Raw genomic sequence first — 26,946 nt, 5'->3', positions numbered from 1 at the left:
CCTCCTTAGCTGTGTTCATGATGAGCCTCATTGTAGTCCATGATACGGAGCTGTCCAACACTGTCCGGGTTTGGGGGTGACAGGTGCGGGCCATCAAGGTTCAGAGGAGTCTTGGCTTCCACACCCGAGTCTTTGCCCAGTTCTGTCTTTAGGGACTCAGAAAGGCTGCTGATGGTCATGCCGTCCTCATCACACTGGCTCTCGCTCTTGTTCCGGAACAGCTCTCGGGCCTTCATGCCCAGGAAACTCTTAGAGCTGGGGAGTGAGCCGACGGTCGTGGGGATGCTGGTGGAGGGCTCGCCCACGGCGGTTTCCCACCGGCTGCTGAATGGGCCTGCCCTCTGGCTCGGGGGTTTCTCCGGAGTAGAAAGCTCGCTGCTGCTGCTGCTGCCGCCGCTGCCACTGGCTCCTCTGCTTCCGCCGCTGCCCCGCGTGCTGCCAGGCCTGGCGCTCCTGGTTTCCCCATTGTGGCCGGACACCTCTTCATTGTGCCCTGCTGTGGAATCCGAACAGCCGTCATTACAACAGTCCAGCCTGTGAGAAACCAGAGGGGAGAAGAGGAGTCAGTGACCGCAGCATCCACATGGGGAGAAGTGGAGGTACGTGGCACTTCTCCCCAAGCCTCGACTCTGTCTGTCCGTTTCATAACAGCACACAAGAGGTGTCCCACGCAAGGAGGCTCCTGCCTGGGACATGCAGCAGGGATGTGCAGGTGGCACCACTGGGCACCATAAGGAAAGGAAGATCTAGGGCTCTCTGTGGAGGGGTGGGCTGAGGGCTGCAGCTTGCCCAGCCAGCAGCCAGCAACAGCTGCTGCTTCCAGTGCCACGCCCTGTGACAGCGGCTCCAAGCAAGGCGCGTGCAGCTCTGGGTACCTACCTCTCTTCCGCCGCTTCTGCCGCTTCCGCTTTCTCTGCTTCGAGTTTTTGCAGGAGGCCATCTTTCTCCAACCTGCCATACAAGTCTGAGATCTCCAGCTCAAACACTTGGGTGATCTTCTTCTGAGCTTCATACCTGCTCTCTGCGGCCTGCAGCTGTCCTCTGCAAGACACACCCCACCCCATCCAGGATACTGAGCCGAGGTCCCTCTTGCCCAGAGCTGTCGCCACCCAGCCAGCCTTTCCCCCGAGTTACCTCGCCTGGGCCTTGACGTCCTCCAGGTACTTCTTCTGTTCCAGAAGGAGGTGGTCCTTCTTGGCCAGATGAGCTTCCAGTTCCAAAATGCGCTTCTGGGAGGTATCGAGCCTCTGACTCTGCTGGAGAACATGGCTTCTGTTTTTTTCTAGCTCTTTCCGATAGGCAGCTTTCATCATTTCTACTTCCTAAAAAAAGGGACCGACATTAGTCCTTACAGGAAATGAACACGCCGTATCTACTTGGAGGAGAGCGCGTCACGAGCGCTGAGCAGGTGCGTGGGCACACGGACAAGCCCGCCTCTGGGAGTGACCTTTCCTGAAATCCACCTCAAAGGAAACACCTGAAAGACAAACAAACTGTACAAAACTCATCGTCACGGTGTAGCAAAAGACTGGGAACAACTGAAGTCCAGTCAGGGCAGCAGTTACAGAAACTGCACTTTTTTTGGGTATTGAGCCCAGGGGCGTTCTACTCCGAGGCGCACCCCAGCCCTATTTTATTTATTTTTTGTCCAGAAACAGGGCCTCACTAGGTTGCTGAGAGTCCTGCTCCATTTCTAAGGCTGTCCTCAACCTACGATCCTCCTGTCTCAGCCTCCCAAGTACTGGGGGTACTAGAAAGGCGCACACTACCATGCCCAATCGGAAAGTACGTCTTGTGTGTGCGTTCTAGAAAGGACATGGTATCAGTAAGAACGTACAGAACCAGACCACAACACTGTGTGAATTCAGTCAACCATGCAAACATCCCTAACTGACACACCACGTGAAATCTGCCAGTGTTCACATTTATGGATCACTGTGATGGTAGGGCTGCTTGCGTGTTTATTCCCTCCTGCTCCCGCACCAGCTGAGGCCGAGCTGCAGGGGCAATGTGGCCGAGCAGTCTGCGGGAGCGAGCAGCCTGTGCGCTGGTCCTGACTCAGCTCGGGGACAGCCCGAGGCGGCAGGGGCAGATGACCTGCCTGCAGCTGCGACCCGAGTCAGAGGAAAGGACACTTTTTAAGAGCAGCTGTCACAGTTGTGTTTACTGTGGTAAAACCTAAGTAACATAAAACTTCCTCAACACCTGTTTTTTTTTTTTTATAAAGGTAATACGTATCATAAGGAACCAAGAAGTGAGCTTTCATGAAGGCACCGGCCTTGAACCTGACCAGTAAGCCCAGGGCTCCCGGGCGCAGAATGCACCTGGCTGAAGCTCGGCTGGCTGGAGGTCCAGGCACTAGGAGCAGAAGACCACAAAGTCTGCTACCCGCCGCCGCCCTGGGATTACCAACCTGACCAACCCGGGACTCACTGAGTGGGGCTTCTTGTCAAGTTACTGCTAAGCCAGTTTGTTTTATTTTTTTCATGGCTCACAAAGGAAGGGATCCTGAGTGGCGTAAGTCACTGCCATCCTCATCTTATGAAGTGACACAGGTCCCCAGGAGGGCAGGTGGCTGCTCAGGGTCCCACAGAGTCTGAGGATGCTGAGCAGAACCCCCAGCTGTACTTCTCCCAGGAGGGTCCCAAACAGCTCAGGGGCTCTTTCAGAGGCTCTCCTGGTCTGCTCCCCCACTCTTCTCCCAGAGCCAGTCCACCTCCAAAATAAGTGAGAGTGGATTTGTAGTGGAAGTTGTGCATTTAAGCCTTTTCAGAGGGAGTCTGGATTTGAGGATAAGGAGCTGAGAAACAAGGAAGAGCTCTACTATGAAAGTCACAGTCTCTAGTTCTAAGATGACTATCTAGAGTGGACCAAAGAGATGCTCTTCAAAGCGCAAGCCCGAGAGACCTAACGAGGAGGCCTGCGTGACGGAGAAGCTAGTGACAGGAAGCAGCTGGGCTTGGACTAGTGAGTGTTTCCCAACTCATTCACCAACATTCCCCGAGGCTATGTATAAAGCGACAGGGAACTTCTCTGCCTTGACACCACTGGTACGGCACTAATTAATGGAAGATCATCCTGCTGCTGGCCTTGTTGTCAGGACTGAACGGCCATCTGTAGAAATTAAATTCAACACAAAAAGAAAGAATGAAGCTTGGCGTGGTGGTGCACACTTGTAATCCCAGGACTTGGGAAGCGGAAACAGGAGGATTGCAGGTTCTCGGCCAGCCTCAGCAACTTTGTGAAGCCCTGCAACTAAGGCTTTTTCAAAATGAAAATAGGGCTGGGGATGTAGCTCGGAGGTAGAATGCCTGAGTTCAATCCCCAGCACCACACACACACACACAAAGGAAAAATGATATGTACAGTGGTAGGGACCGGTACACAGTCACAGTCGTGAGGGGCACACGAAGCAGCACGGTCCTGCCTCTCCTCTCGGCAAGGTGCTCAGGGCAGAGGGAGAAGAGCCCGGTGGTGCTGTCACTACACCGACTCCGCTTCAAAGCCAGTCGCAGGCCTGGGCGAGCACACGAGGACGCGCCGCCCACGCTGTGGCTTCCCGAGGCCCACATACCTTGGTGGTGTCCGAGTGCTTGCTCTGCAGCTGCTCCAAATACAGCTCGTTGACCTCCCCGAGCACCAGCAGCTGCCTATTGAGGAACTCCATCTGCTGCTGCACGGACTCACTGTTGGAAAGCTGACCAGAACACAAACAAGCCAAGTAAAAAACGACAGCACAGGACGAGCCAGTGGATGACAACAGGGAGCCAGGTGGGAACACAAGAGTTCACGCCAGTGCAGAACCAACAGCTCCCACTGCGGTCTGAGTCCCAGGCACCATGGCGGGGGCGAGACAGGCACTCGAGGGCCACAAAAACGGAAACTGTGCTCTGCAGAAGGGCACGGCATCACGCCGACCGCCTGCCACCACTGCGGGGACGCCAGGTCTGTGGGATGGAGCCCCAGAAGCTCACCTGCTCTTGAGTGAATGACGCAGAGCTCACTGAATCCCAAAGCGGGAACCGCACAGCTCAGGAGCGTCAACAGACTGCCGCAGGTATGTGCACAAGGTACTGAGCTGGGGCTCCGCAGGCTCAGCGTCGCTTCTCTGCCGGGGGCTGGCCACCCACTGGAGCACACCTGGCAGTGCCCAGCCTTTACCTACTTGCTGCCAGTAGCACTAAAAATGTCTCCAGGCATGTCTCAGGAGGGAGGAGGGGGGAGGGGGAGAGCGGCCCCACAGTGAGCGAGACAAAGGACAGGCGAGGAGGAGGCAGCTGCGAGGGGCGCTCACCTTCTGAGAGACCTGGCTGAGCAGCAGCTCGGTGTGGCACACCTTGCTGTTGGCCTTCTTCAGCTCCGTGCGCAGCTCTGCGATCATGCTCCTGCAGTCCTCCAGCTTGGTCTGCCCAGAGAGAGCCCTGGTTAGCGCAGCTCTGTGACCACAGGTGACAGGCTGGGCCAGAGCCAAAATGCCCACCGCCCGGGCTGTGCTCCTACTCACTGCATCTGGCTTTTTTCCCTGTGATACGGGGGAAGGGGGTGCTGTGGGGAGGGACTGAACCCTGGGGCATTCTACCTCCAAGCTGCACCCTCAGCCCTATTTTTTATTCTTTATTTGGAAACAAGGTCCCACTAAGTAGCTGAGGCTGGCTACAAACTTGCAATCTTCCTGTTTCAGCCTCCCAAGTACTGGGATTACAAGTGTGCACCACCACATCCAGCTTAGCAGGTTCGAAGCCAGCCTTGCTGGCCTGAGACCATTTCCAAATAAAAAAATATAAAATAGGTCTGGGAGTGTAGCCCGGAGGTAGAAGGGTTCCATCCCCAGTATCACAAAAAAAAAAAAAAAAAAAAAAAATCTAAATGTATGTGCATTAATTTCAAACAGATATTAAGTCGTTAGGCCATCAGTACTCACTGTTGTTCAGATCTACTTAATGAGTGGGACTGCCAGGTGTTTCTTTTGGCTCTAGAATGCCAGGACACTGAGGAAGCCACGAACCAAGCAGGGGAGGGAACTTCTGCCTTTAATAAAGGCATGAAATATCCCCCCACGGTTTCAGAGTGCAGACACTCATCTAAGCTGAACAGTGGCGACACATGAACACTCCTGCCCCCCCCACCCCGCGGCTTCCGGCCTCGGCTGCTGGCTGCGCCCGCCCTGTAGTTCATACCTGCAACTCCTGGCTCTGGTTGTAGAATTCTTCCCGGTCATGCTGCAGCTGTCTGATCTGGCTGTGGAGCTGGGTGACCACAGTGTCACGCTGCTCCTGAAGTTGGCTGTATCTGGCTTGTTCTTTCTGCAGACTCACCTTCCATATCTGGATGTCTTTCTCTTGTAACTTCAACTGATCTTTCTAGCAGAGATCAAAGAGGTCGTCATTTTAGCTACCTACCCCAGGCAGTGCCTCTCCAGTCTGAACCAGCTGCAAACATTCTCAGCAGCCATGAGCTACCCTGGAACTGTAACAGCAGACCCGAGTCTGGCAGTCTACTGCTGTCTTCATTGTTTCTTTTCGTGGTACTAGGGACTGAACCCAGGAGCATCCTACCTTCAAGCTACATGTCCCAGCCCCCTTTTAATTTTTTGTTTTGAAACAGGGTCTCACTAAGTTGAGAGTCTTGCTAAGTTGCTGAAGCTGGCCTTGAACCTGTGACCCTCCATCTCAGCCTCCCAAGTAGAGGGAGTGTGGGCGTGTGCGCGCCACCATGCCCAGTTTTCACTGCCGTCTCACTTGGCTTTAGGCCAAGGGTCTCCAAACTTCATGTTAGCATAAGGATTGCAAGTTGCTGCAAGAACTTTTCTCAGGGATCAACCTCTTCCCATGCTCTCAAGTGTCGAAACCGCCAACACTGGACTAAACCTCTGCTGCACAGCGCTGGAGAGTTCCCTAAAAGGCTGAGCAGTTACCCGACTTTGGAAATGTTGCCAGGCGTGCAGCAAGTGCTTGCTCATATGATTTCTTTTAACCATGACCACTTAAAAATGGATGCTGCTATTACGTCTCACTTTATATACTGGGTAACCAAGCTTCAAGAGGCCAAAGTACTTCTCTAATAACTGGCAGGGCAACACTCAAACTCCAGGTCGTATTGGCTCTAGTCCCACGACATCATGCATGCTTAAATTCTGTGCCACGAAAGAGCTTTAGGGGTCTGGTTTCACATCTGGAGAAACAAAACAGCCTTTTGATCCTTTAATCATCAAAGCCCATGATAAGCTAACAAAGTCTCATGTCCCCATGATTTCTGAGAACTAGCAGGAATTCTGAGACAAGGGACCTGGCCCAGCGGTCGTTGTGAACAGGCTGCACCTGAGACCCTGAGGGAGCCAGGCCGCGCCTTCCCGGCTCCCGTATGGCGCTGGTGCGGAGCAGAGCAGGAAGCCGCCCGCCCGCCTGCTCACCATGGCAGCGTTGTGTTCCTCCAGCGCCGCTGCCCTGATCACCTTGCGGAGCAGCCGCCGGTTCCGAAGGGCGTGCTGCTGCCTCTTGAAGCGCTCATACAGCAACTGGTTGTGCAGCAACAGCAGCTGGTCTCGCAGGGCGCGGATCTCATCTGAAGGAGGAGAGCCTGAGTTTGAAGCAGAGGGAGGTGGCAAAAATGCCTTTTACATATGGTTCCGTAAAGCCCTCCCGTGTTTAAGCTTAAGAAACAATTCGCTATGCGAGTGACACCTGGTTCCCAACAAAGAGCACCATTAAAAAAGGAGAAGTCTATTCTGCCTGCCCCCTTCAGAGGAGCGCAAAGCCGTAAGGGTGGCAGGCCTCCCTGAGAGCCGCCATTTCGGAAGCCCTGGCCTCTCCGAGGCCTTCACAGCTGTCTTACCCCGGGAGATACTCCAAAACACTCCCATCACCGGGTCTTTTCTAGCAAAGCCTGGTGCGACACTTTTTGCACTGCTACCCCCAAGCACAAGGTACTTGCCACTTTCTTTTTTTTTTTTTTTTGAAACAGGATTTTGCTAAGTTGCTGAGGCTGGCCCCACACCTGTGATCCTCTCATCTCAATCTCTCAAGTACAGGAATCGCAGGTGTGTGCCAGCTAATCTCCAGTTTTCAAAAATAGGAAATGCTGACTTTACAACACTTGAGATCCTCTCGCTAAGCGGACACGCCGGCTGCAGCGATGCCGGGGAAATGCTTCCCACTGGGCACCTCCTCCACAGACAGAAGAGACAACAAGCAAACAGGGACCGAGGGGGACGGGTGTAGCACTGAAGTAGTACTTTACCTCCAAAGTGGGTCCAGTCTACAGACTTGCTAGGTAAGGACAACCTGGAAGGAAAGTTTGGGAATAATAAAGTTACTGATCCAACCTAGAAAAAGACACACCTGGACCTTCAGCTACAGCAAGTTACACTGCTGTTTTGTGGTCCGAATCTGCACCAGCCTAAGAAAGTTTTAGCTCCGAGTCTGCGTGGAGTTGGAGGGGACTCTGAGTGGACAGAGTGGGCAGGTGGCCAGCTGCATGTGACCAAGTCTCCAGAGGAGAAGCTGCGCAGAGCTCCTTGCTAAAGGGTGGCTGTGTCACAGGGTCAGCTCACCAAGGACACTGAGTGGTCAAACATAGGGCTGTTTCCAGCCCTCCTTGAAAACACACAGGGAGAAGCTATACTTGGAGAAGCTACTGTCACCCAAGTTTAACAGAACAGCAGGTCATAGAACTCAGCCTCCTGCATCAAGTCTCATTTAAAAAGAGGAAGCTTAAGACTATGCTCCCCACCAGATTCCCCCTTTAGGATATTAGACAGGAGAAAGATTAAAACTAACATTCCCCAAGAACTTTTTAGTTAGAAGTGGTGAAGTTTACTCCTTCTCTTCCCTTTCATTTGAAGAGAATAACAGGGAAACACTGCAGACAGTGTCAGACTCCTTTCTAAGAAACACTGCGGCTTGGGGAGGGTGGCAGGGCAGCTAGCCTGCAGAGAATGCTGATGATCTGACCTCTCCCCAATGAACTGCTACCAAAACAGAACAGTGCTCTGTAATCAGAGAGCCAAACACTGCGGTAATACCCCATGCGCTTTGAAGAATCATGACCTCGTTTAACCTGTGTTCAGAGAACACATGTGAAAAGATTTGTGTCCTCACAGAACTACGGCATAAAATGGTCTACACAAGGAAAGCTTCTTTAAAAATGGAACGCTATCTCAGGGGCCATCTAAATTAATGTGCACACGCTCGTGGACACAGAGAGGCGTCGCCCAGCGGCTCCGCGTGCAGCTGGAAGCGTGGCACGGTCCACTGCTGGCAAGGCGACACTTACTTGCTGAGCTCCTTGCTGTGTGCGTCTGCTCCCTGCTGGATCAGACGATCCAGCACTTCCACGGGGGAGGCCGAGGGCACGTGGGCCTCCTCAGCACTTCCTTTTGCTTTCTTTAACAGTTCTTCGGTCTTCTTGCTGATGAAATGGCAGGCAGTCTTTGGCAAGGCCACCTCAAAGAGATGATCGTATGGAGGAGGCTGCCCGCTTCCAAAGCTCACGCCCCTCCGAGGTGGAATTTTGCAAGGGCTGGGAGTAAGGATGTTGGTGTCCAGAGAAGCCTGGCGGTCCCTGTCCCCAGCAGGGCTGGCGCCGGCACCGCCACAGGGTAGGTCTATGGGAGTAAAGGCTTGCTTTGATGTGTCGGGCCCAAGCTTGTCTAGCGATGAGTGTGAAGGCTCAGGGTTCAGGCCGGATCCCTGAGTCCCAGAGGCCGCCGAATGTGTCTTCCGCTGAGAACCCGGGAGACTGTCCCGGTAGAAGGGAGAGTCAAAGCCCCCTCGCGGAACCACAGGCTCGGCTTCTGCGGGGGTGATCTCGGACAGCTCTTTAGATATTGCAGCTAAAAGGAGGGTGGGACAAGGGAAGCCCGAATAAACACTCAGCCAGGGCCAGTCTGCACGCTCGGGGCTGAGTGCCACCCAGTGCCAGAGCCACCCGACACACACACACAATGGCATGCCTTGACCCAGCTTCGCTCCTAGAACAAAATCCCACCTTACCCCAACAGAAGAGAACCAGGCAAGCCTGGGAGTGCCAGTCCTATGGCAGAGTGAGGTCAAGTCCCATCATTCACACAACCCCACATGCGTTACCTTCTTCCTTATCTTTCTCAATACTGTCTTCCTCAGAGGCCAGATCACCTAAAAACCCTGGGAGATCACTGAGCGTGACGGCCCCTTTGCTGCTGGGTGGCTCTTCTGAAGAGAAACAGGAAGCTCAAGTCAGAGAGTCACAAATCCCGCCAGTGCTGCACTAGAGCATGTGTGATACTCCCTCCTGCGGCACTGAGGATGCGGAGAATGAGTCTCTCTTGTGGCTACTACCTACAGCATCTACTTAATGGGACCAAAACAGTCCCATAGAAGAGAAAACGCTCAGATCGTTATGTCTCTGACAGCAGATAAAACCACATCGCCTGACCAGCTCAAAACACTCAGTGGCACTTCAGGGCAACTGCGTAAAAGCTTCGTGGTGTTATCATTGGGCTGGCTTTTGGAATTCACTCCTTGTCTCCCATCTCTAGGTGTCTGTGTTTTGTGGTATTCCAGAATATCCTACTTTCTCCTGAATTTGCTGTTAAGCATGAATTAGCCAAAGAGACAAGCAAGGCCTACTGTTACCAGAGATCTGTACCTGGTCCTCTGTCACCTGGAAGATGATGCTGTCTGTGGAGACAGGGCCGGGCAGGATCTGTTCTCTCCTCCTGAAAAGAGAGGTGCCATTTCTATCAGGTGGAGAAAATGTTCACCCTCTCTAGTTACACTGCAAGGGGTGGACTGGGGTTCTCAGCTGTTTGGTCTCAGGATGCCTATGTTCTTAAGAAATAAAGGGGCCCAAACGCTTCTGTCTGCAGTTACATCTGCCAATTGTTACGATAGTAAATTAAAATTGAGAAATTTTGAAAAACAAAATTAACTATAAAATAACAAAGCTATGACATGTAAATGTGCATGCTTTATGAAAACTAACTCTATTTCCCACACAGCAATCAATCTGGAGAAGAGTAGAACTACTTTCCATGTTTGCAATCTCTTAATATCTGGCTTAATAAAAGACAGCTGGATTCTCATATGTACTCGACATTCAATCTGCTGCAATATATTACTTTGGCTTAAATACTTGAAGAAAATCTGGGACCTCACAGATAAATAGCTGCGAAAAGTAAACATATGTTAACAGACTTTTCATAAAATTGTGGGTAATCATCTTACTACACCAAAACTTGGCAAGTGGTAGCTTCTTTTTTTTTTGTGGGTCTGGGGGTGGAACCCAGGGGCATTTGATCTCCAAGCTACACCCCCTGCCCTATTTTTTGTTCTTTATTTTGAAAACGGGTCTCACTGAGTTGCAGGGGGCCTCACTAAGTAGCTGAGGCTGTCCGCGAACCGCGATCCTCAGGTCCCAGCCTCCCGAATGCTGGGATGACAAGCGCGCACCACCACGCCCGGCTGGTAGCTTCTTAAAAGTTGGTTACAATGTGGAATCTGAAACCTTACCAATTAACTCTTCATACTGCGTTAAAATCCACCGGTCTGTCTGCCTTGTACTCTGAACACACTTTTTACCTACGCATAACATTATACTTAGACACTAAGAAAAAATTGGTTCAATAAGTTATTTAGCTCTTCCAGATATTGAAACACTTCATGACAAAATATCCAAACATCAAACTTATTAATGAGGCTTCTCAAGTTTGGGAGAAGCTAAAGATGGTAGTAACAACTTTAATATCCTAATATTCACTCAAAAGTTCAATTTTATCATCAGTGATGAATACTGTCAGTGGTTTACCTTGAAGTGACAGACTTGGATCATTGTTTAAGATACTGCCTGCCAAATATCCAAATTTTAATAACCAGTCTGTCAGCCACCTGTTCTTCCAAATTAAAAAAAGCAGCTAGTTCAGCTCCAATTCAACTAAATGCACAAGGGCCTAAAACTACCGCTATCCTTAGGGTACAAAAAATGGCTTTATGCATACTTCTTGTTTTGTCTCAAAGAATATGAAATACACCTATTCTCGAGGGCCCACGTTTAATAAAATTAATATTTTCTACTATTTATTAATATAGAGTGATGAAAAGTTTTGTTTCTTTCCTCTTTCTGTTTCTGGCTGAAGGAGCGCATCAAGGAAGGGTACAGATCCTGTCAGGGCAGCCAGCTCAGGGCCTGCCTTGATGTGTGCTCAGGGCCGCCCTTTTACCCACCCCTGTTTCTACACCATCGGTGCAAACACCAGTGCAGTGGGAAGGGTAAATAGCAGCCACTATTAATATGAAAGTAGCGGCCAGAAGATCACAACTGGAGAACTGCTCATCACTATATTTGCAAGTGTTCTGATTTAAACCCATCGCATGTTGTGCTGGAATTCTACCTGGCGCAGTAAGCTTCACAAAGTGAGGCCGCCAAGTGAGTCCCACGCCTGGGTGCTTGGGTGAAGGGGCGAGGGCAGGCTGGCACGCACCTTCCTGGGGGGTGTGGCTGCGGCCTGGGGGCAGGGAATGTGAGCACAGTCATCCGAGTGGCAGGGCGGGGCCGGCGGAGGTGAGGCTGCAGGGGTCCCCAGAGGGGTTCCTTTCCCACCTGCCAGAGACAAGGGCAAATTACACACAAAGATTAGAGACACTGGATTTTTTTTTTTTGGCGGGTCTGGGGATGGAACCCAGTGGCATTCGACCTCTGAGCTACACATCCTGCCCTATTTATTCTTTATTTTGAAACCGGGTCTCACTGAGTTGCAGAGGGCCTCACTAAGTAGCTGAGGCTGTCTGTGAACCACGATCCTCCAGTCTCAGCCTCCCAAGTGCTGGGATCACAAGCGTGCGCCACCACGCCCGGCTAAGCTTTGGATGTTTTGCTCAGCCTACTATTGCAAATAAAGTTGCTAGAGCTAACTTCTTGGGGTTCTAGATCAGTCTCTTTTTTCTTTTGTTAATTTCACTTCAGTCACTCTGAATGCCCTAGAAGTTTGCATCAAGTGTCAAACACCGGCTCACCATGGCAAGTAACCCCAAGCACACTATGAGGGCTAAGAGATGGCTCCTTTTATCACAAAGGCAGGCCAAAACCAACGAAGACGTACATACCAGTGGAGCCAAAGACTTTACTGTAAGGGTGTGACGAGTCAGGCGGGACGTTTCCAGGAGACGTTGGAGGAGTGGTCATCCCACAGACCATGGCCGGGCTCCAAAGAGTAGCCTGGGAAGTCAATGCAGTGCGTGAGCAATGGCAAGCGATCACCACCTCCTCCACGGTTTATGTCCACGGTTCTTTGGTTTAATGTAGGCTTTTTGGCTGGAAAGGGGCACCTTGCTAGAGCCTTTTCAGGACACAGTTGCCTTCTGTACATTCTACTCCAAGATGCCTAGTGGTAACAGTAACGTCCCTTGCCCCCATCGAGGCCCTTTAGAGACCTTCTGAAATGCGCACGAGAATCCCCAACCACACACTAAGTCCCGACCCGGTCCTGAGGCAGAGGAGAACAGGCACCCTACTTGACGCCATACTTGTGTGGACGGGGAACTCAGAGTCTGAGGTAGCTGCAGAGGTGTACTGAACAACATCAGCCGAGAAGTGGAGCAGGGGGTGGAAGTAACGCTCCCTAAAATGAAAGCAAAGGACACAGGGTGAGTGTGAGGTCTGATTATTCTGATAAAAAAGAGGTGGCCTTCTAGGAGAAAAAAGTCTTACTCTAGGAAAAGAATACTGAGGCAACAAAGATGAACAATGTTTTCCAGAGGCGAAGGTGCAGAAGAGGTAAGTAGCAAGTCCCTGCCTACCATAGCTGTCCTGCGAGTCGACACAGGGGCTGGCGGTGGTGTCGGCTGGGCAGTGCGGGAGGCGGGTGGAGAGCTGGCGAGACGCGGAATGGCCATCTTCACATGAGGCCTCCGTGGGGTCCAGGGAGATTTTGGCACACTCTATGACGACATCATGAGTTTCTAATTTCTTCCACCTGGAAAAGGCAAGACAAGAGAATGGCGATCCATCCAACCACATCAAATACTCAGAGGCCAACTCAGTGCCAGCCTGGCGACGGTGGTGAGCCAGGAAAGGCAGGACTATGCCAGCCCCGATGAAACAGTGCTGACAGATGAAGAACTGGCCACTCCTCTTGCAGACCTATGCCTTCCCTACTGAAAAACTGTCATATCGCGTTAACAGAAACTAATTCCAAAGGAAAATTTCATCAACAGAGACTAGCTACTGCCTCAATATAACCAATTATGCACCAGGCATGGTGGCACACGCTTGTAATCCCAGCATTTGGGAGGCTGAGACTGGAGGATCGAGGTTCACAGACAGCCCCAGCTACTTAGTAAGGCCCTCCACAACTTAGTGAGACCTTGTTTCAAAAAATAAAGAATAAAAAATAGGGCAGAGGGTATAGTTCAGAGGTTGAATGCCCCGGGTCCCATCCCCAGACCCACACACAAACAAAAAAATATGTATGTATGTATGTATGTATGTATGTATGTGTGTGTATGTATGTACACACACACACACACACACACACACACACAGAGAAAAGGAGGGAGAGAGAGAGAGAAGGAGAGAGAGAGAAGGAGGGAGAGAGAGTGAGTGAACATCAATTATGCAGAGCAGCCACCGGGAAAATCTCCTTTGAAACGAAGGTAATGAAGAAGCAGGGAGAGCCGGGAAGCGTGGGCAGCTGAGGCTGGCCGCCGCGCTCCTGCGGGCCTCAGGCTCTCCCATCCCAGGACCGCGGACTCAGTCTACAGAGACATATAAGAGTGGGCTGAAGAGATTCCTGTTACATGAGCCTCGGCTCTACTTCCAATAATTTGTAGAAATAAGACACAAATCAAGATGTACGACTTTGTTCAGCACAGCCCTTGAAAGAAAGAACAAAGGAAATAAGCCAAAGGATACACTCTACAGCAGAAATGTAGCCACTACAGCAAAAAAAGAAAAAAAAAGGCTTCAACTGGCCAGTGGCTGCCAAGGACAGGACGAGGGTGCAAAGGAATTTGGGGGGCCATAGAAAGAGTCCTTATTGTGATTGTGACTTTTGTCAAACTTAATTGTATTACATATAAATTACAGGCCATACTAAAGCTAATTTTTTAAAAAAAATTTTATTGGTGCATTATATTCATACATCATATTGGGGTAAAGAACTTGTGTGTACATACATGTACACATCACCGATTTAACCCCTACCCAGTTCCCGTCCCTCCCCGTCCCTCCTTCCCTTGCTTGGCTTAGTGGTTGACTTCGATATGTTTAAGTGCATTGTGTGTTTTAGAGATTTTCCTCTTCCTCCCTCCTTTCTCCTCCTTTAGGTTGTCTTGTTTGCTCCTCTATAGGATTTCCTTTTTCATCTAGAGTTCCCTAAAGCTAATTTTTAAAGATCACACTTACAAATGTTAAAATGACACATTTTCAGAATATAATCTTAGAGTTTAAGAAAAGGATACAAAGTATCCAGACATGTCCACAAATAGATAAATCTGATGCCACTAAGTATTTAAAAAGCTGGGGTGTACTTCAGTGGTAAAGCACTTGCCTAGCATTCATAAGGCCCTGGATTTGATCCCCAGAACCACAAGAAGAAAGGAAGAAAGAAAGAAAGAAAGAAAGAAAGAAAGAAAGAGAAAGAAAGAAGGAATTCGAGGCAAGGGTGCTGTTCGTTTTCTTCTTTCATCTCTTCAGTATCTGCCAAGTGTTCCACAAAGGCTCTAACAGTAAAGAGAGCTCTAAAACCCCAAATATCTGCTCAAGTACAGACTTCCTTCTAGACAACACAGCCTCCCTATCCATGCTCCCAGGGACCTGGTTTCAATCAGGGGTTCTCATCTTCTGCTCACCCTCACGATCCCACACTGCTCCGCACAGCTCTCCCTAAGGCTCACACGTTGGGGGCGGGGCCCAGAGAGAGAAGTGGGCGTGTCCAGGCGCAGGGCAGCAGCCGCAGCCTCACAGGGCAGGCTCCTCTTTGCACTCCAGCAGGACTGCAAGCGATTGAGAGCGAGAGGCAGGACGCATGTGTGCACAAAAAGATTGGTTTTAGAGAAGAAAATGAGAATCATAATAAAGGAGGAATACACTTAAATGCTTTAATTAAAGTAATACATGCACTGTATTTCCTTGATTCCAGAACACTTTTTGTACTTTAATATGTCTGAAATTGAGAACTGTACAGTCTAATCAAGTGCATGTTAGTTTATTTGGCATTTCTTCTCTCAGATGTGCAAAAAATGTAAGTACATCTACATGCAGTGGTACCTTAGATCCACTGAAACATGGTAGTTTAAGAAGTGAGACTAAGCTGGGTGTAGTGGTGCACTCAGGTAATCCTAGTAGTTGGGAGGCTGAGACGGGAGGTTCGAGGCCAGCCCGGGGAACTTAGTGAGTCACTCAGCAACCTAGCAAGATCCTGTTTCAAAAATAAAAATAAAAAGGTTTGCCCCTGGGTGCAATAATCCCCAGTAAAACACACACACACACACACACACAGTACTAGAGTACCTCTGCCTCTCTCTGACAACCTGTCTCTGGCCATGGCTTATCATTCTGTTAGCTGAACTGCTGTCCTATTATTTCTTTATTTCTCCTATTATTTCTTTATTTCTTTTACAACTTATTCTTCTACAAATTTTCTTTCTTTCTTTCCTTCTCTTTCTTTTTTATTTTATTTTATTTTTTTGGCGGTACTAGAGATTAAACCCAGGGGCAGTCTACCTCTGAGCTATATACTCCCAGCCCTACTTTTTACTCTTTATTTGGAAACAGGGTCTCACTAAGTTGCAGAGGGCCTCTAAGTAGCTGAGGCTGGCCACGAACCTGCAATCCTCTGTCTAAGCCTTCCAAGTATTGGGATTACAAGCATGTGCAACCATGCTTGGCCAAATTTTCTCTTTTTAAAACTCCTTTTTAGTAAGGCATAGTGGCACATGCTTGTAATCCCAGTGCTTGGGAGGCTGAGATAGGAGGATTGCAGATTTGAAGACAGCCTCAGTAAGTAGTGAGACTCATCAACCCAATGAGACCCTGTTTCAGAATAAAAATTTAAGAAAAATAGGCCAGGGGGTGAAGCCTGAAGGTAGACTGCCCCTGGCTCAATTCCTCAGTGCCTTAGGAAAACAAAGACGTTTGTATTGGACCTGGGCTTTCTGCACAGGCATCCCAAATCCCTCCTCATGCTACCCAACTCCACCTACTGGTTCCACCTTCTAAGGCAGTCTCAACTAGAGACAGTCTCCATTACATCTTCAGATTATTTTACGTAAATGTTTGCTTTGGCTATTATTTTTTAATTGCTCAGGATTCTTCTGGTCGTCTCAGAATGGCCCCTTTCTGTGGCATCCTGATCAACATCTATGCATGAATGCTGTCTTCCTAAAGCTAGGGTAGACGCTTTCTTCGCTCTCTGTACTGTCCGTGTTTCTAGCTCCTTCTCTCTATATTGGTCTCTTTGCTGTCAGAGTTTGTTTCCAAAGTCAGGTGCCCACTGGCCTGATGAGGGCGGTGCGACCAGCGGGCTAGCTGACTGAACGTGTGCGTCCAACTGTCCACACCGGAGGATTCTCACACACAACCCCGCGGGGAGACTGCAATGTGGAGGGCCAGCACTACTGTGTTCAGAACTCAAGGGCAGCGGCAAGTGTAACCGACACGGCCCGCTGGAGAAGCGGCGTCCTGGGCGCCAACGCATCAGAGCTGCCGCTCAGCTAACTCGCACGCTGGACCCCGAGATACCGAAGAACTGAGCCTCGAGGACTTTGGTGTGAGGTGCCTGCCGCACGAGGACAGCCACCCACACCGCCGGCAGCGCACCCGGCGTCCAGGTCCCCTCCCTACGCGGTGCTCCTGGAAGCGGCCCCGTCCCCGCCAAAACAGGTGCTGAGGATGTAGAATTTTTATTCTCTGGAGAGAGTAAAACGAGTTGTTTCTAGAGGCGGAATTTCAGAATAGCTGAAGGCACGAGCACGTTCTGCCCGGGGGCAAGTGAGCACACACACTCTGGACACCAAGCCCACGAGCCCTCTTGCCCCCGTGGCAGCAGCCCTGAACCAGCCTGGAGAGCCGAAGACTCTTCCAGAACCTGCCTGGCTCCGGCAGGAATGCCGACGTGGGTGGAGCCCCCAGATGCGCAGACCAGCACAATCACAAGGCAAAGCTCGAGGTCAGCAAAGCCCTCCTGGCAGCACGGCGTTTCAGTGTCTCCATCCAAACACAAGCAGATTACCAAACCCTCCCAGAAAGCCTCCCAGATTGAAAAAGAACAAAACAAGAAAGAAAGGCTTGGAAGAAACAGGCTGTGCAGGGAAAACAAAACAAAGAAACTGTCAACATGCTCGAAGACACAAGGGACGGCATCTACAAAACAAAGTCTACTGTCTAAAACAGGAGCATGTCAATTCTGTACACACCTGTAATCCCAGTACTTGGGAGGCTGAGACAGGAGGATTGCAGATTCGAGGTTAGCCTCTCCAACTTAGCGAGACCCTGATTCAAAACCAACAAAGAAAGAAATAGGGAAAAAGTGCTAAGGGTGTAGCTTGGAGGTAGAAGCTCAGAGGGCTTTATCCCTCAGTACCCCCACCAACAAAACACAGTGGTAGAAATGACAACTATAAAAGAACTAAAACCAAAGATAAGGAAATCTGCAGAAAGTGGAACAAAGGGGTAGAAAGAAAGAACAGAACAGGAAAGAAAAGCAGAGGCCGCTCCAGGAGGCGCCGTCCCAACAGCAGAGGTGTGGAAGGAAAGACCACCCAGAGGGAAGAACACACACCAAACCCTGGACTTAAGGGAACAGACTCACAGCAAGGTACGGACCAAGGACACTGGAGAGCACTCCGCCAGCGCCGCAGAGCAAGCCAGACGACATGCGAAGGCCTGGATCTGCACCGCGGCACTGGAGCGAGGCGCCACGGAAGACGGCCTCCCGTTCCTGGAGGAGCCGCGACGACCGCGCCCCCAAAGGGCCCTAGAGGACGCGCGCCATCGAGCCCGGAGCAAACCCGCGCAGGCACGCGAGCAGGAGATGGGGACGCTGTCCAGGGAGGCGAGGAGAGCAGAGGAGAGGGCAGGGCGCGCGCAGCTCACCGCACGCCTGCTGAGAGAGGGGCAGGGCGCAGGCCGCCGCCAGCACGGGCCTTGTTCCCGTCGCACCCGAGTCCACCCCAAGGTCTCAGCACGCAGGGAAGCGCTTGACTTGTCTACTGCTCACGCGCCCACTTGCGCAGTCGGTCAAGGGCGCCCGGGGCTGAAGTCCCAGGGCTGGAAGCAGGCGGTGGGGCAGCGGCCTCCCTCTGCCACTTCCTGGCAGCGTGTTTGTAAGTGGCCCTCACCAGCACCCTGCCAGCTGCTCTGGCGAGGGTGGTGTAGGCTTCCAGGCCTCTCTTGTGACCTGTGCACGAGCCTCCCTGAGGGTTCCAGGGGGTGCGCAGGGGAGCCAGACCGAGGCTCAGACTCAGGCACGGGCTCCTGCCTTCATTCCCGGGAAGCCGCCTCCCACACAGACAAGACCTCCCTTCTTTGGACGGGCCTGGCTTCCTAACTAGCTTTTCAAAACAAAACAATACATGCGGTGAAACTGTAAAGACAGTCAAAAGCATGATGAACACAAGAGCAAGAGTAGAGCTAGGTGGTGGTGCCTATAATCTCAGTACTTGGGAGGCTAAGACAGGAGGACTGCAGGTTTGAGGCCAGTCTCAGCAGCTTAACTAGACTCTGTTTCAAAATAAAAAATAAAAAGGTCTGTGTGTGTAGCTGAGATAGAATGCCCCTACATTCAATCCTCAGTGACAAAAGAAAAAAAAAAAAAAAAAGCAGCAGCACAGGAGCCCTCTGAGGTGGGACAGGAGACAGAGAGGGTCATGGGGCTGGCAAGAGTCTCTTTTTTAAGCTGGGCGCTGGCTACATGCATCTTATTAAACTTTACATAGACATTTTGTACGCACTTCTCTACAGATAATGACCTCACAGTGAACTGCTGTAAGCTGCACAGCAAAGGCAGGGTTGGTGGGGAGGTGAGACTTGCTGCCAGGGGTCAGGCAACAACCAGCCTTATCTGTGAGAGACCCCAAAGGTCAACTGGTGGCCGTCTCCCCAAAAAGGGCTCCACCACTCACTGGGGACACAAGCCTGGCTCGGCCACAGCCGAGGAGGGAGGAGCAGAGAGCCCCTCCAGCTCCGTCCAGGCCACGTCACTGCCGCCCCTCTTGCCAGACTCAACCTCAGCCCCTCTCACACCAGGCCCGGTGTCCCCCCGGCAGAGGCCTCGCGGGCAGGCTCAGTGTCTCCAGGGAACAAATCTGGGAACTCCCGTGGGGACCCGGGGAGGCCTCCCACTCAAAACACAGCCCTCCGCGGCCCACCTCCTCCCGCCTCACACCAGCACCGCCGCCACCAGAGGCCAGCCTTCCAGGTCTGGGGCAGGCACGTGTGCCGCAGCCTCCCGCACTCTGCCAAAGCGTATTCCTCTGTGAGGAAGGAGCTTTGTCCTCAAAGTTCCAGCGAGACGGAGTTCTTCTAATCAGCCAATGAGATGATTCTCTAAGTTATCTGTATTCCTAAATAAAACCTCCACAGCAACATCTTCGGGTCACATTTTCAACCTTTCAACTACCATCACGAGTTTGGTTTCAGTACCTTCGAGGGTCCAGTTCATGGTCCTTGGATCCAGTCACTAATTCTGGGTGAATTCGCACATGCTCCATCATTGGCTGAAAGAGTTTGGGTTGACAAATTGTAGGTGTGAATTTCTGTGGCATATCCACCTAATGGAATATTTAGCAATAAAAAGGAACAAAATACTGATACATGTTACAATAATGGATGAACCTTGAGTTTCGTGAGAAGCCAGTCACAAGAGAGCACAATTATGGGATCCATTGATATAAAATGTCCAGACAGCAAATCTCTATCACAAACACAGCAGATTAGTGGCTGCCTGGGGGTGAGATGGGGGTTCAGGAGGAAAGCCGATTTCTTTGCAAAGTTCTCCTGTCTACCACTGAACACAAAAGCTATAAACGTAGCCTGTCTGGAGGGTGCACTGAGGACAAACAGACGAGGAACTGTGTTACCTTGACCACTTCCTCAAAAGTCTCCAAGTTCTCCTTCATACTGTAGTGTGAGCGCAGAAAGGAGACGAAGTTGCAAGGGTACATTCCATAAAGGCGATGGAAGAGGGCGTAAACGCTGGCGTGGAGGTGGACAAGGTAGATTTCTGTCACGTGGCCTAAAGAAGAAACCAGGGAGAAGTGGCTAAGTACACACAGGACTGATGTCTCTCACAGATCCTGTGCGCAAAGCAGAGGAGAACATGGGACAGCCAGCATGACTTTTCATTTATGTATACTACCACACCGCTCCAAAGATGCTAAGTCACATGTCCTCAAATGCACATCCGAACACACCGGCGCCTTAACTAAAACCCATCCCTGGCTCCCTGGCCTTGGGGTGAACTCCGATCTACCCAGTGTGACCCACAGACTCCTCCTGACCTCATCTCTCCCTCCAGCCTCCCCTGGAAAGGACCCCGCACATTCTCACCACGCTGGACTTCCTTAAGATGCTGGTCACTCTCCCTACAACTCAGCGTCACGCTTCTCTGCTGCCCACTTAAGTGTGTGCTTTGAGACAGGACGGGCCTCCTCACCTCTCTACCCCAGTGCCCTGCACTGTGTGCTTAGCATAGAATAAGCATGCTTATTCAAACACTCACACCATGTGAGAACCACTGGAAATCCGGATGTAGGCTTAGCAGATTTATATCTAAAGAGCGAACAAAATACAGACCTATTATCCAGAAATTAGCTTAAATTGCTAAGAGTGGGAGAAATGGACAATTCCAGTCATCTGGCCTCGGCTAGAGCCCACGGAAACCCCAGCTCCTCCACAGTAGCGGACAGACTGCTCCTCTCTCCCAAAGAAGATCTGTGCTTGTTTAGTCCTGTGCAGGAAGCGTAGCATTCTCTCGCAGCTCCTACACACCTCATCCTTTCAATACAAATATTTCACACTGGGATTACCAAGCAATTCCGCACTTCACGGGCTCATAGCTTCTGAATCACTCTGAGAGCTGTGCTACCGCCAGTACGAGAACAATCGAATGCGGCTGAAAGGGAGCGCTAATAGGGCAGGCTCATTGCCCCTTCTCCTTCTGCACACACAGTGAGGAGGTTCTCAGAACCAGAGTTTCTGTTCTGGCACACAAGAGGAGCAGAGGGACAAAAATATTCCACTGGCTAAGCCTTATCTGCAACCATACAAACAAACAGCGTTTTAGTTAACTAAAACTCATGAAGTTTTACACGACCACCCAGCTTCTCTGACAACCAATCCTCTCAAGCCAACAGACCGAGGAGGGCATCTTACGGCTCCAGCCTCTGCCACGCACCTGCAGTGGGCGAACCCACCAAGTGCCTCCTCAGCTGCCGGGTGAGCTCGCTCATCGCCGCCGTGACATCTCACTGCCCTGCCCTCACGGCACGGGGCCCGCTGGCCAGGAAGGGAAGCAGGGTGCACCCTGCGGAGCCTGGCAGGGAACAGAGCTCGGTACCTGGCTTCTTCAGGCACCACGATGAAAGACGGCCAAAGATGTCAAAGAAATCGAGAAGGTGCTGCTTTCCTGACTGCGGAATCATGGGTAGCATGGTAATCAACACCAAGACGCCTGTTGTGAGGACGACGACGTCAGTGTCCATCTACAGAAGGAAGGAGGGAACCAGAAACACCGTCAGGTACGGCGTGAGCGTTAGCACCACGCACTGTGTAGAGACTCCAAGTACTGAGGGGTCGTAAAGGACGAGTTCCTCATTTCCAATCCCTAGGACGCGAGGGACAGCTCTGGGATGGCGCAAGAAGGAGTACTGCGCCCTCGCTCCAGTGCGATGAGTCTGGGAGGACCGCTTCCCATACTCCCAAGCACCTCATCTGGGAGACGAGCTTAAGGTGACTTGGGGATTCCCACGTCCTAAAGCCTCAGGACTCCTACTTATAGCACTCGGGTGGAAGGGCAAGAGGTTGCTTTTTAACAAACTCAGGACCAGTGCTCTGTTTTTATCCATTCAACCAAATCTAAGAAATTTACTTGTTGTTAAGTCAATTAAAATAACACTATACACTGACAAGTAATTCCCTGCGTTCTTTTGGGGCAGGGTCCTGGGGATGGAACAGAGGCTTCCTGCATGTCAGGCAAGTGCCCTACCACTGGGCCAACCCACTGTTTTATTAAAGGACTATTATAGCAGTGTAACTGAAGAAGAAATTAGGATAGCGCTAACAAGTTATCTGAATGGTTCACTTCACAGAGGTGTTTAGAGTTTTCAAATAAACCTCCGACCACGCTTTAAATTGAAGTATCAAGTCAAGTACCTTCATATTAATTGATGACACTTAGTCCTCATGCATAGTGAATCAGCCCAGACACCTACGGCAGCTCACCTGACCCGTAACTAAGTCATGGATGCTTGCCAAGTCCTGAATTAAGATTTATGAAATGAGACACTAGTCAAGAGACTACTGTGCAGTCTAAGACTTCATTACTCCTGTTAGAAAAGGAATCTATAGTTCTGGAAATAAAGTTCTGCATAAATTTAATTTTTACATCAACACTAAGCTCTTGTTGTGGCAGATATCTAGTAAGAATAATACACTGGTAGAAGAAATTGAGAATATATGATAAAACATCTGATGAGTCCCAGCAAAAAGAACTAATCATAATTTCATTTACCTAACATTCTAACTGAAGACTTGAATAATTGTCCATGCTTAATATTCAAGGCTTACAGTGGGAAGGGCACCAAGAGTTGTGTGAATGTATTTTTCTGTCACTCTGTACCCCCAATATGATATAAAATTACAAACCAAATAAAAAATTTTCAATTCAAACTTTTTGGAAAATATAAGCATTTGGCAGTCTGAACTAATGTGCCTCAAAACTGGGTTATTTTCTCATCAATAGGAATTTGTTAAAACTATTTGTTTTTCGTAATATCATATGCACATTTCTATGATATCTGCTAGCATGACTCCCTAGGACTCTCCTCTAGGCATAATAAGTTACCCTTCCGGGGAGATACAAAACTCCGTGTGCATGGTGCTGTATCAGATGAACCCCAAAGCACTACCCTCCCAGATCAAATACCACCGGGCACGATCACAGTTATGTGAGGCACGGTCAGTTAACGGTAACCGCACTTTCTTATTTTACAGACAGAAAAAAATTCCAGGAACTTAAGATGGTGCTGAGTATTTCAGGAAGCCATTGTCAAAACTACAAGCATAAAATTCTATTTAGCTTTCTGACTCCCTGTAGAAAAATACTAATTTAGTACCCCCCCAATGGTAGTATGTAACTCAGTAGGTCCTGTATCAATAAAATCTTCAATTATCGCTGCCACCAGATCATGTTCTGACTAGTTAAAAGGACCTTCAGCCACTTTTGTATTAGCTAAAAGAGAACCCAGCATATTATTAACTGAGGGAGACTAGACATTAATGAAATAAAAAAGGTTTGCAGCCGGGCGTGGTGGTGCACGCTCGTAATCCCAGTACTTCAGAGGCTGAGACAGGAGGACTGTGCAAGTTTGAAGCCAGCCTCAGCTACTTAGGCTCTCAGCAACTTAATGAGATCCTGTTTCTAAATAAAATATAAAATAGGTCTGGGGTTATAGCCCAGAGGTAGAAAGCCTCTGGGTTCCACCCCCAGTACCACAAAAAAAAAAAAAAAAAAAAAGGTTTGTAATAATGTAACATTGAAGCCGGTCTGATTGAAATTTTACCATATCTGTTCAGAGAAAAGATATCCAACAGTCATAGGACATATTTGAGAGTTACTAAGTACCAACTCTGAATTACATTATCTTAAAGCCAAAACTGCCTCTAAGTTTTAAACTCTGAAAAGTAACCTAGTCTGCCTGCTTTAATTCACTTGACATGTTAGAGACGATTTATAACACCATTTCACTCAAATCCTTACCAATACCCTACCTTGAGACATTTTAGTAAAGAAGGCAAAAGAGGTGCTTGAGAGAGCTTATGCTTCCAAGATGGCTGCAGTCTCACGACATGCCCCAGCAACGAGAGGATGGACAAGCGGGTGGCGGCTTTGCCCACGTACTCGTTAATTTTGTCCAAGAGGTGCTGAAAATGTAAAAGATCAAGGAAATCCTCACATGAATTACGTGTAGATTATTACACAGACATCAAACCCAAGGTTCCCAAAGCCATGTTAGCAAGCAAACATCACTACATTTAGCCAGTTTGCAAGCCATGAAAAGAGGCCCTCATGATACAGGGCTACAGGGGAGGGGAAGACGCCCTTGCTGCCTCTCTCCCTGCTCTTAGAGTAACCACCAATCCCAAACCTAGAGTAGGTTGTTGAAGCCATCAGGGGTCCTGCTGGAAACCCCTTATTACTAAAACAGCACAGCATACATGTTTTGGCTCTAACTATAAATAAGGCAGTAGTAGAAGTTATAATTCAGTCCAGAGTAAAGCAAAAAAGGTAAAATGGACTATAAAAGGCCCCAATGGCAAGGTGTTCAAATCCCAGTGAAGCCACTCTCACACGAACTCAATACTTAACCAATGTCTGCAACTATGTAACTATAAGGCTTCATTAGCTATGTACCATCAACAATAATAAAAACAGAAGGAAAACGCAATGGAGCCCTTCAATTACCTGGTGCTAAGAAGCAGGATGAATTAGTTACCTTCACTTAGGAATTTCCCCATATTGAAAAAGTATAAAATTCCTATTCAAAGAATGGGCTTAAAGACCTTAGGGGTCAAATTATCACCATACAATTACAGTGGTGGAATTATATGCTTTCATTAAAATTGGACGCGGTGGTGCACAGCTATAAACCCAACGCTCTGGAGGCTGAGAAAGGAGAATCAAATGTTCAAGACCAGCCACAGCAATTTAGCAAGACCCTCAGCAACCTATTGAGACCCGTTTCAAAACAAAACAAAAAATAAATAAATAATTAAAATAGGGCTGGGGTGTAGCTCCGGGTGAGTGCCTCCGGCTTCGATCCGCAGTGCCACAAGGAGGAGGAGAGGAAGGGATTCCGCTGATGCTTTATGTCCCTCTGTTGCTCACTCTGAGCTTTAGAGGCATCCTAGATGTAAGTTAAACAACAAGCTCTTCAGAAGCCTCTGGAATAGGCTTCATTCTGTAAATGTCCTAGAAGCCCTGGTGCTACACGTATTTATGTAATTATAATACGGAAACAGCACCTGTGGCAAAGAAGCCGCAGGAATAAGCTCTGGACAAAGTGAGCGGACTTGCACAGCGCGGCCACGCGGCTCAGAGCGCACACCGGCGCCTCCGTCACTCAGAGACCGTATCCACGCCTCCCGCTCCTCGGAGAGCACATCCACGCCTCCCGCTCGCCGGTTACCTTGTCGTGGGGCTCTTGCAAGGTAGTCAGGATGTGCAGCACTGGCTGAGAACTGGTTTCCAGGTAGTAATCCACCAAGGTGTTCACAAGCATAGGCCCACGGTCTAAATACAGAAAAGCACACCTGTCAATACTTATTTCCTTTATCAGTGTAAATTTACCTCAAAGAGCTGCCTACTGCAAAGTCCAGAAAATGCTTCATTATGTGCTACTCAGAGTTTTAATGAAGCGTGCTTTTCTGCCTCCTTTTAGGTTAACAAGAGAACGCCAAGCTTATCTGCCCAAATCCATAAAAACACGCGAACTGCTATCATTCATCTCAGTACTTTTTTTAAATGTTACCGGTGCAGAAAGGAGGGCCTACCTAAATAACACTTAAACACACAGGTGCATGTGCGGCCCACACGTCATTATCGACATGCTCTGTGTATGTATATATTTCCACCTCACAATGTGCTGCAGACTCCTTCCCAGGACAGCACCTGTGACCTATTTCATTCTTTGGAAAGACTTCCCAGAACTCCACCACACAGCTCTACGTAATTAATTTAGCCATTCACTTATTAAAGGATACTTGGGTCTTCCAATTTTCCACCATATTTCATTCAAGGCTATAATGAGATTCAGATTCTCGTAGGTGGGCCAAATGTATTTTTAACTTGACAACAGATTTTGAACACTAATTTATATTCCTAAATTTTTATTAGATAAATATTTGATTCCTGTCAACCTCATAAGCAAAACGGTACTGTTTACAACCGTAGTTCTCTTGTTAAAAAGAAACTGACCACTTTTCATATTAAAAGCCACACAGATTTACCAATGAAATAATATGTTTGGATTCTGCTTTAAATTTCCTGGGCAAGGAGCTGGGCGTGGTGGCACATGCTTGAAATCACAGTATATGGGAGGCTGAGACAGGAAGACCGCACAGATTCGAAGCCAGCCTCAGCTATTTAGTAAAGCTCTCAGCAACTCAGTGAGACTGTTTCCAAACAAAATATAAAACAGGTCTGTCTGGGAGTGTAACCCAGAGGTAGAAGGCCTGTGGGTCCCACCCTTAGTGCCACACACACACAAAAAATTACTGGGCAAGGAGTCAGGAAGGTAAGGTGAAATGACGATGACGGGGAAGCTCAGAAGCCAGGCACAGGGTCATGCCCCTGTGTGCGATTTAAGTATTTCTGAAACTAAAGGTTTTACCCAAAGGCTCAAAGGAGCATGCTGTTCTAATTAATAATGCATGGGCAGGAATAAGGAGTATTGTTAAAATAAAGCATTAATTTTAAAATTAAAAAAACCCACGCACATATAGTGTGAATCCACCACCACATGTTCTGTTCTTGGTGGGTTAAAGAACTCTCCTCAGACGATGAACAGTACAACCTGTCAGCTGGACTCTGCCGGCTCTGGGCCAATCCCTCCCAGAGCGCAGAGAAGCCAGAGGACACCCTGGCTTACCGGAGCCGAGGTTCTCTTTGAGGACGGCTGTCACATCGTCACGCACGCCCAGCGCGGGTGAGTCCAGCATGGAGAGCAGCTCCCCAACGCTCGCCGGCTGGGCCAT

General features: G+C 49.5%; 1 protein-coding gene across 6 annotated transcripts; it reads right to left on the bottom strand.

Moving 5' to 3' along the window:
• Positions 1–5: 5 nt before the first annotated feature.
• Positions 6–26,946, bottom strand: TSC1 (TSC complex subunit 1; the record flags this gene model as incomplete). 6 transcript variants are annotated; one of them, XM_080709353.1, is made up of 21 exons in its annotated part: positions 6–534; positions 880–1,041; positions 1,135–1,322; positions 3,575–3,697; positions 4,295–4,405; positions 5,178–5,360; positions 6,410–6,576; positions 7,237–7,280; positions 8,272–8,830; positions 9,084–9,188; positions 9,625–9,694; positions 11,456–11,574; positions 12,078–12,189; positions 12,486–12,592; positions 12,771–12,946; positions 19,615–19,688; positions 20,052–20,206; positions 21,530–21,674; positions 23,962–24,114; positions 25,380–25,483; positions 26,841–26,946. In XM_080709353.1, the coding sequence occupies 21 exons, from the start codon at positions 26,944–26,946 to the stop codon at positions 6–8; spliced, it is 3,492 nt and encodes a 1,163-aa protein (XP_080565479.1). The 6 variants fall into 6 exon arrangements, with proteins under 6 accessions (XP_080565479.1, XP_080565482.1, XP_080565481.1 ...); XM_080709356.1 differs by having other exon boundaries at positions 4,337–4,405; XM_080709355.1 differs by having other exon boundaries at positions 6,410–6,561.

This window comes from Muscardinus avellanarius (genome assembly GCF_963383645.1).
Source record: "Muscardinus avellanarius genome assembly, chromosome: 13".
In the NCBI taxonomy this organism is placed as follows: domain Eukaryota; kingdom Metazoa; phylum Chordata; class Mammalia; order Rodentia; family Gliridae; genus Muscardinus; species Muscardinus avellanarius.
The sequence above is the reverse complement of the archived record's forward strand: the minus strand, read 5'-3'. Positions and strand labels throughout refer to the sequence as shown.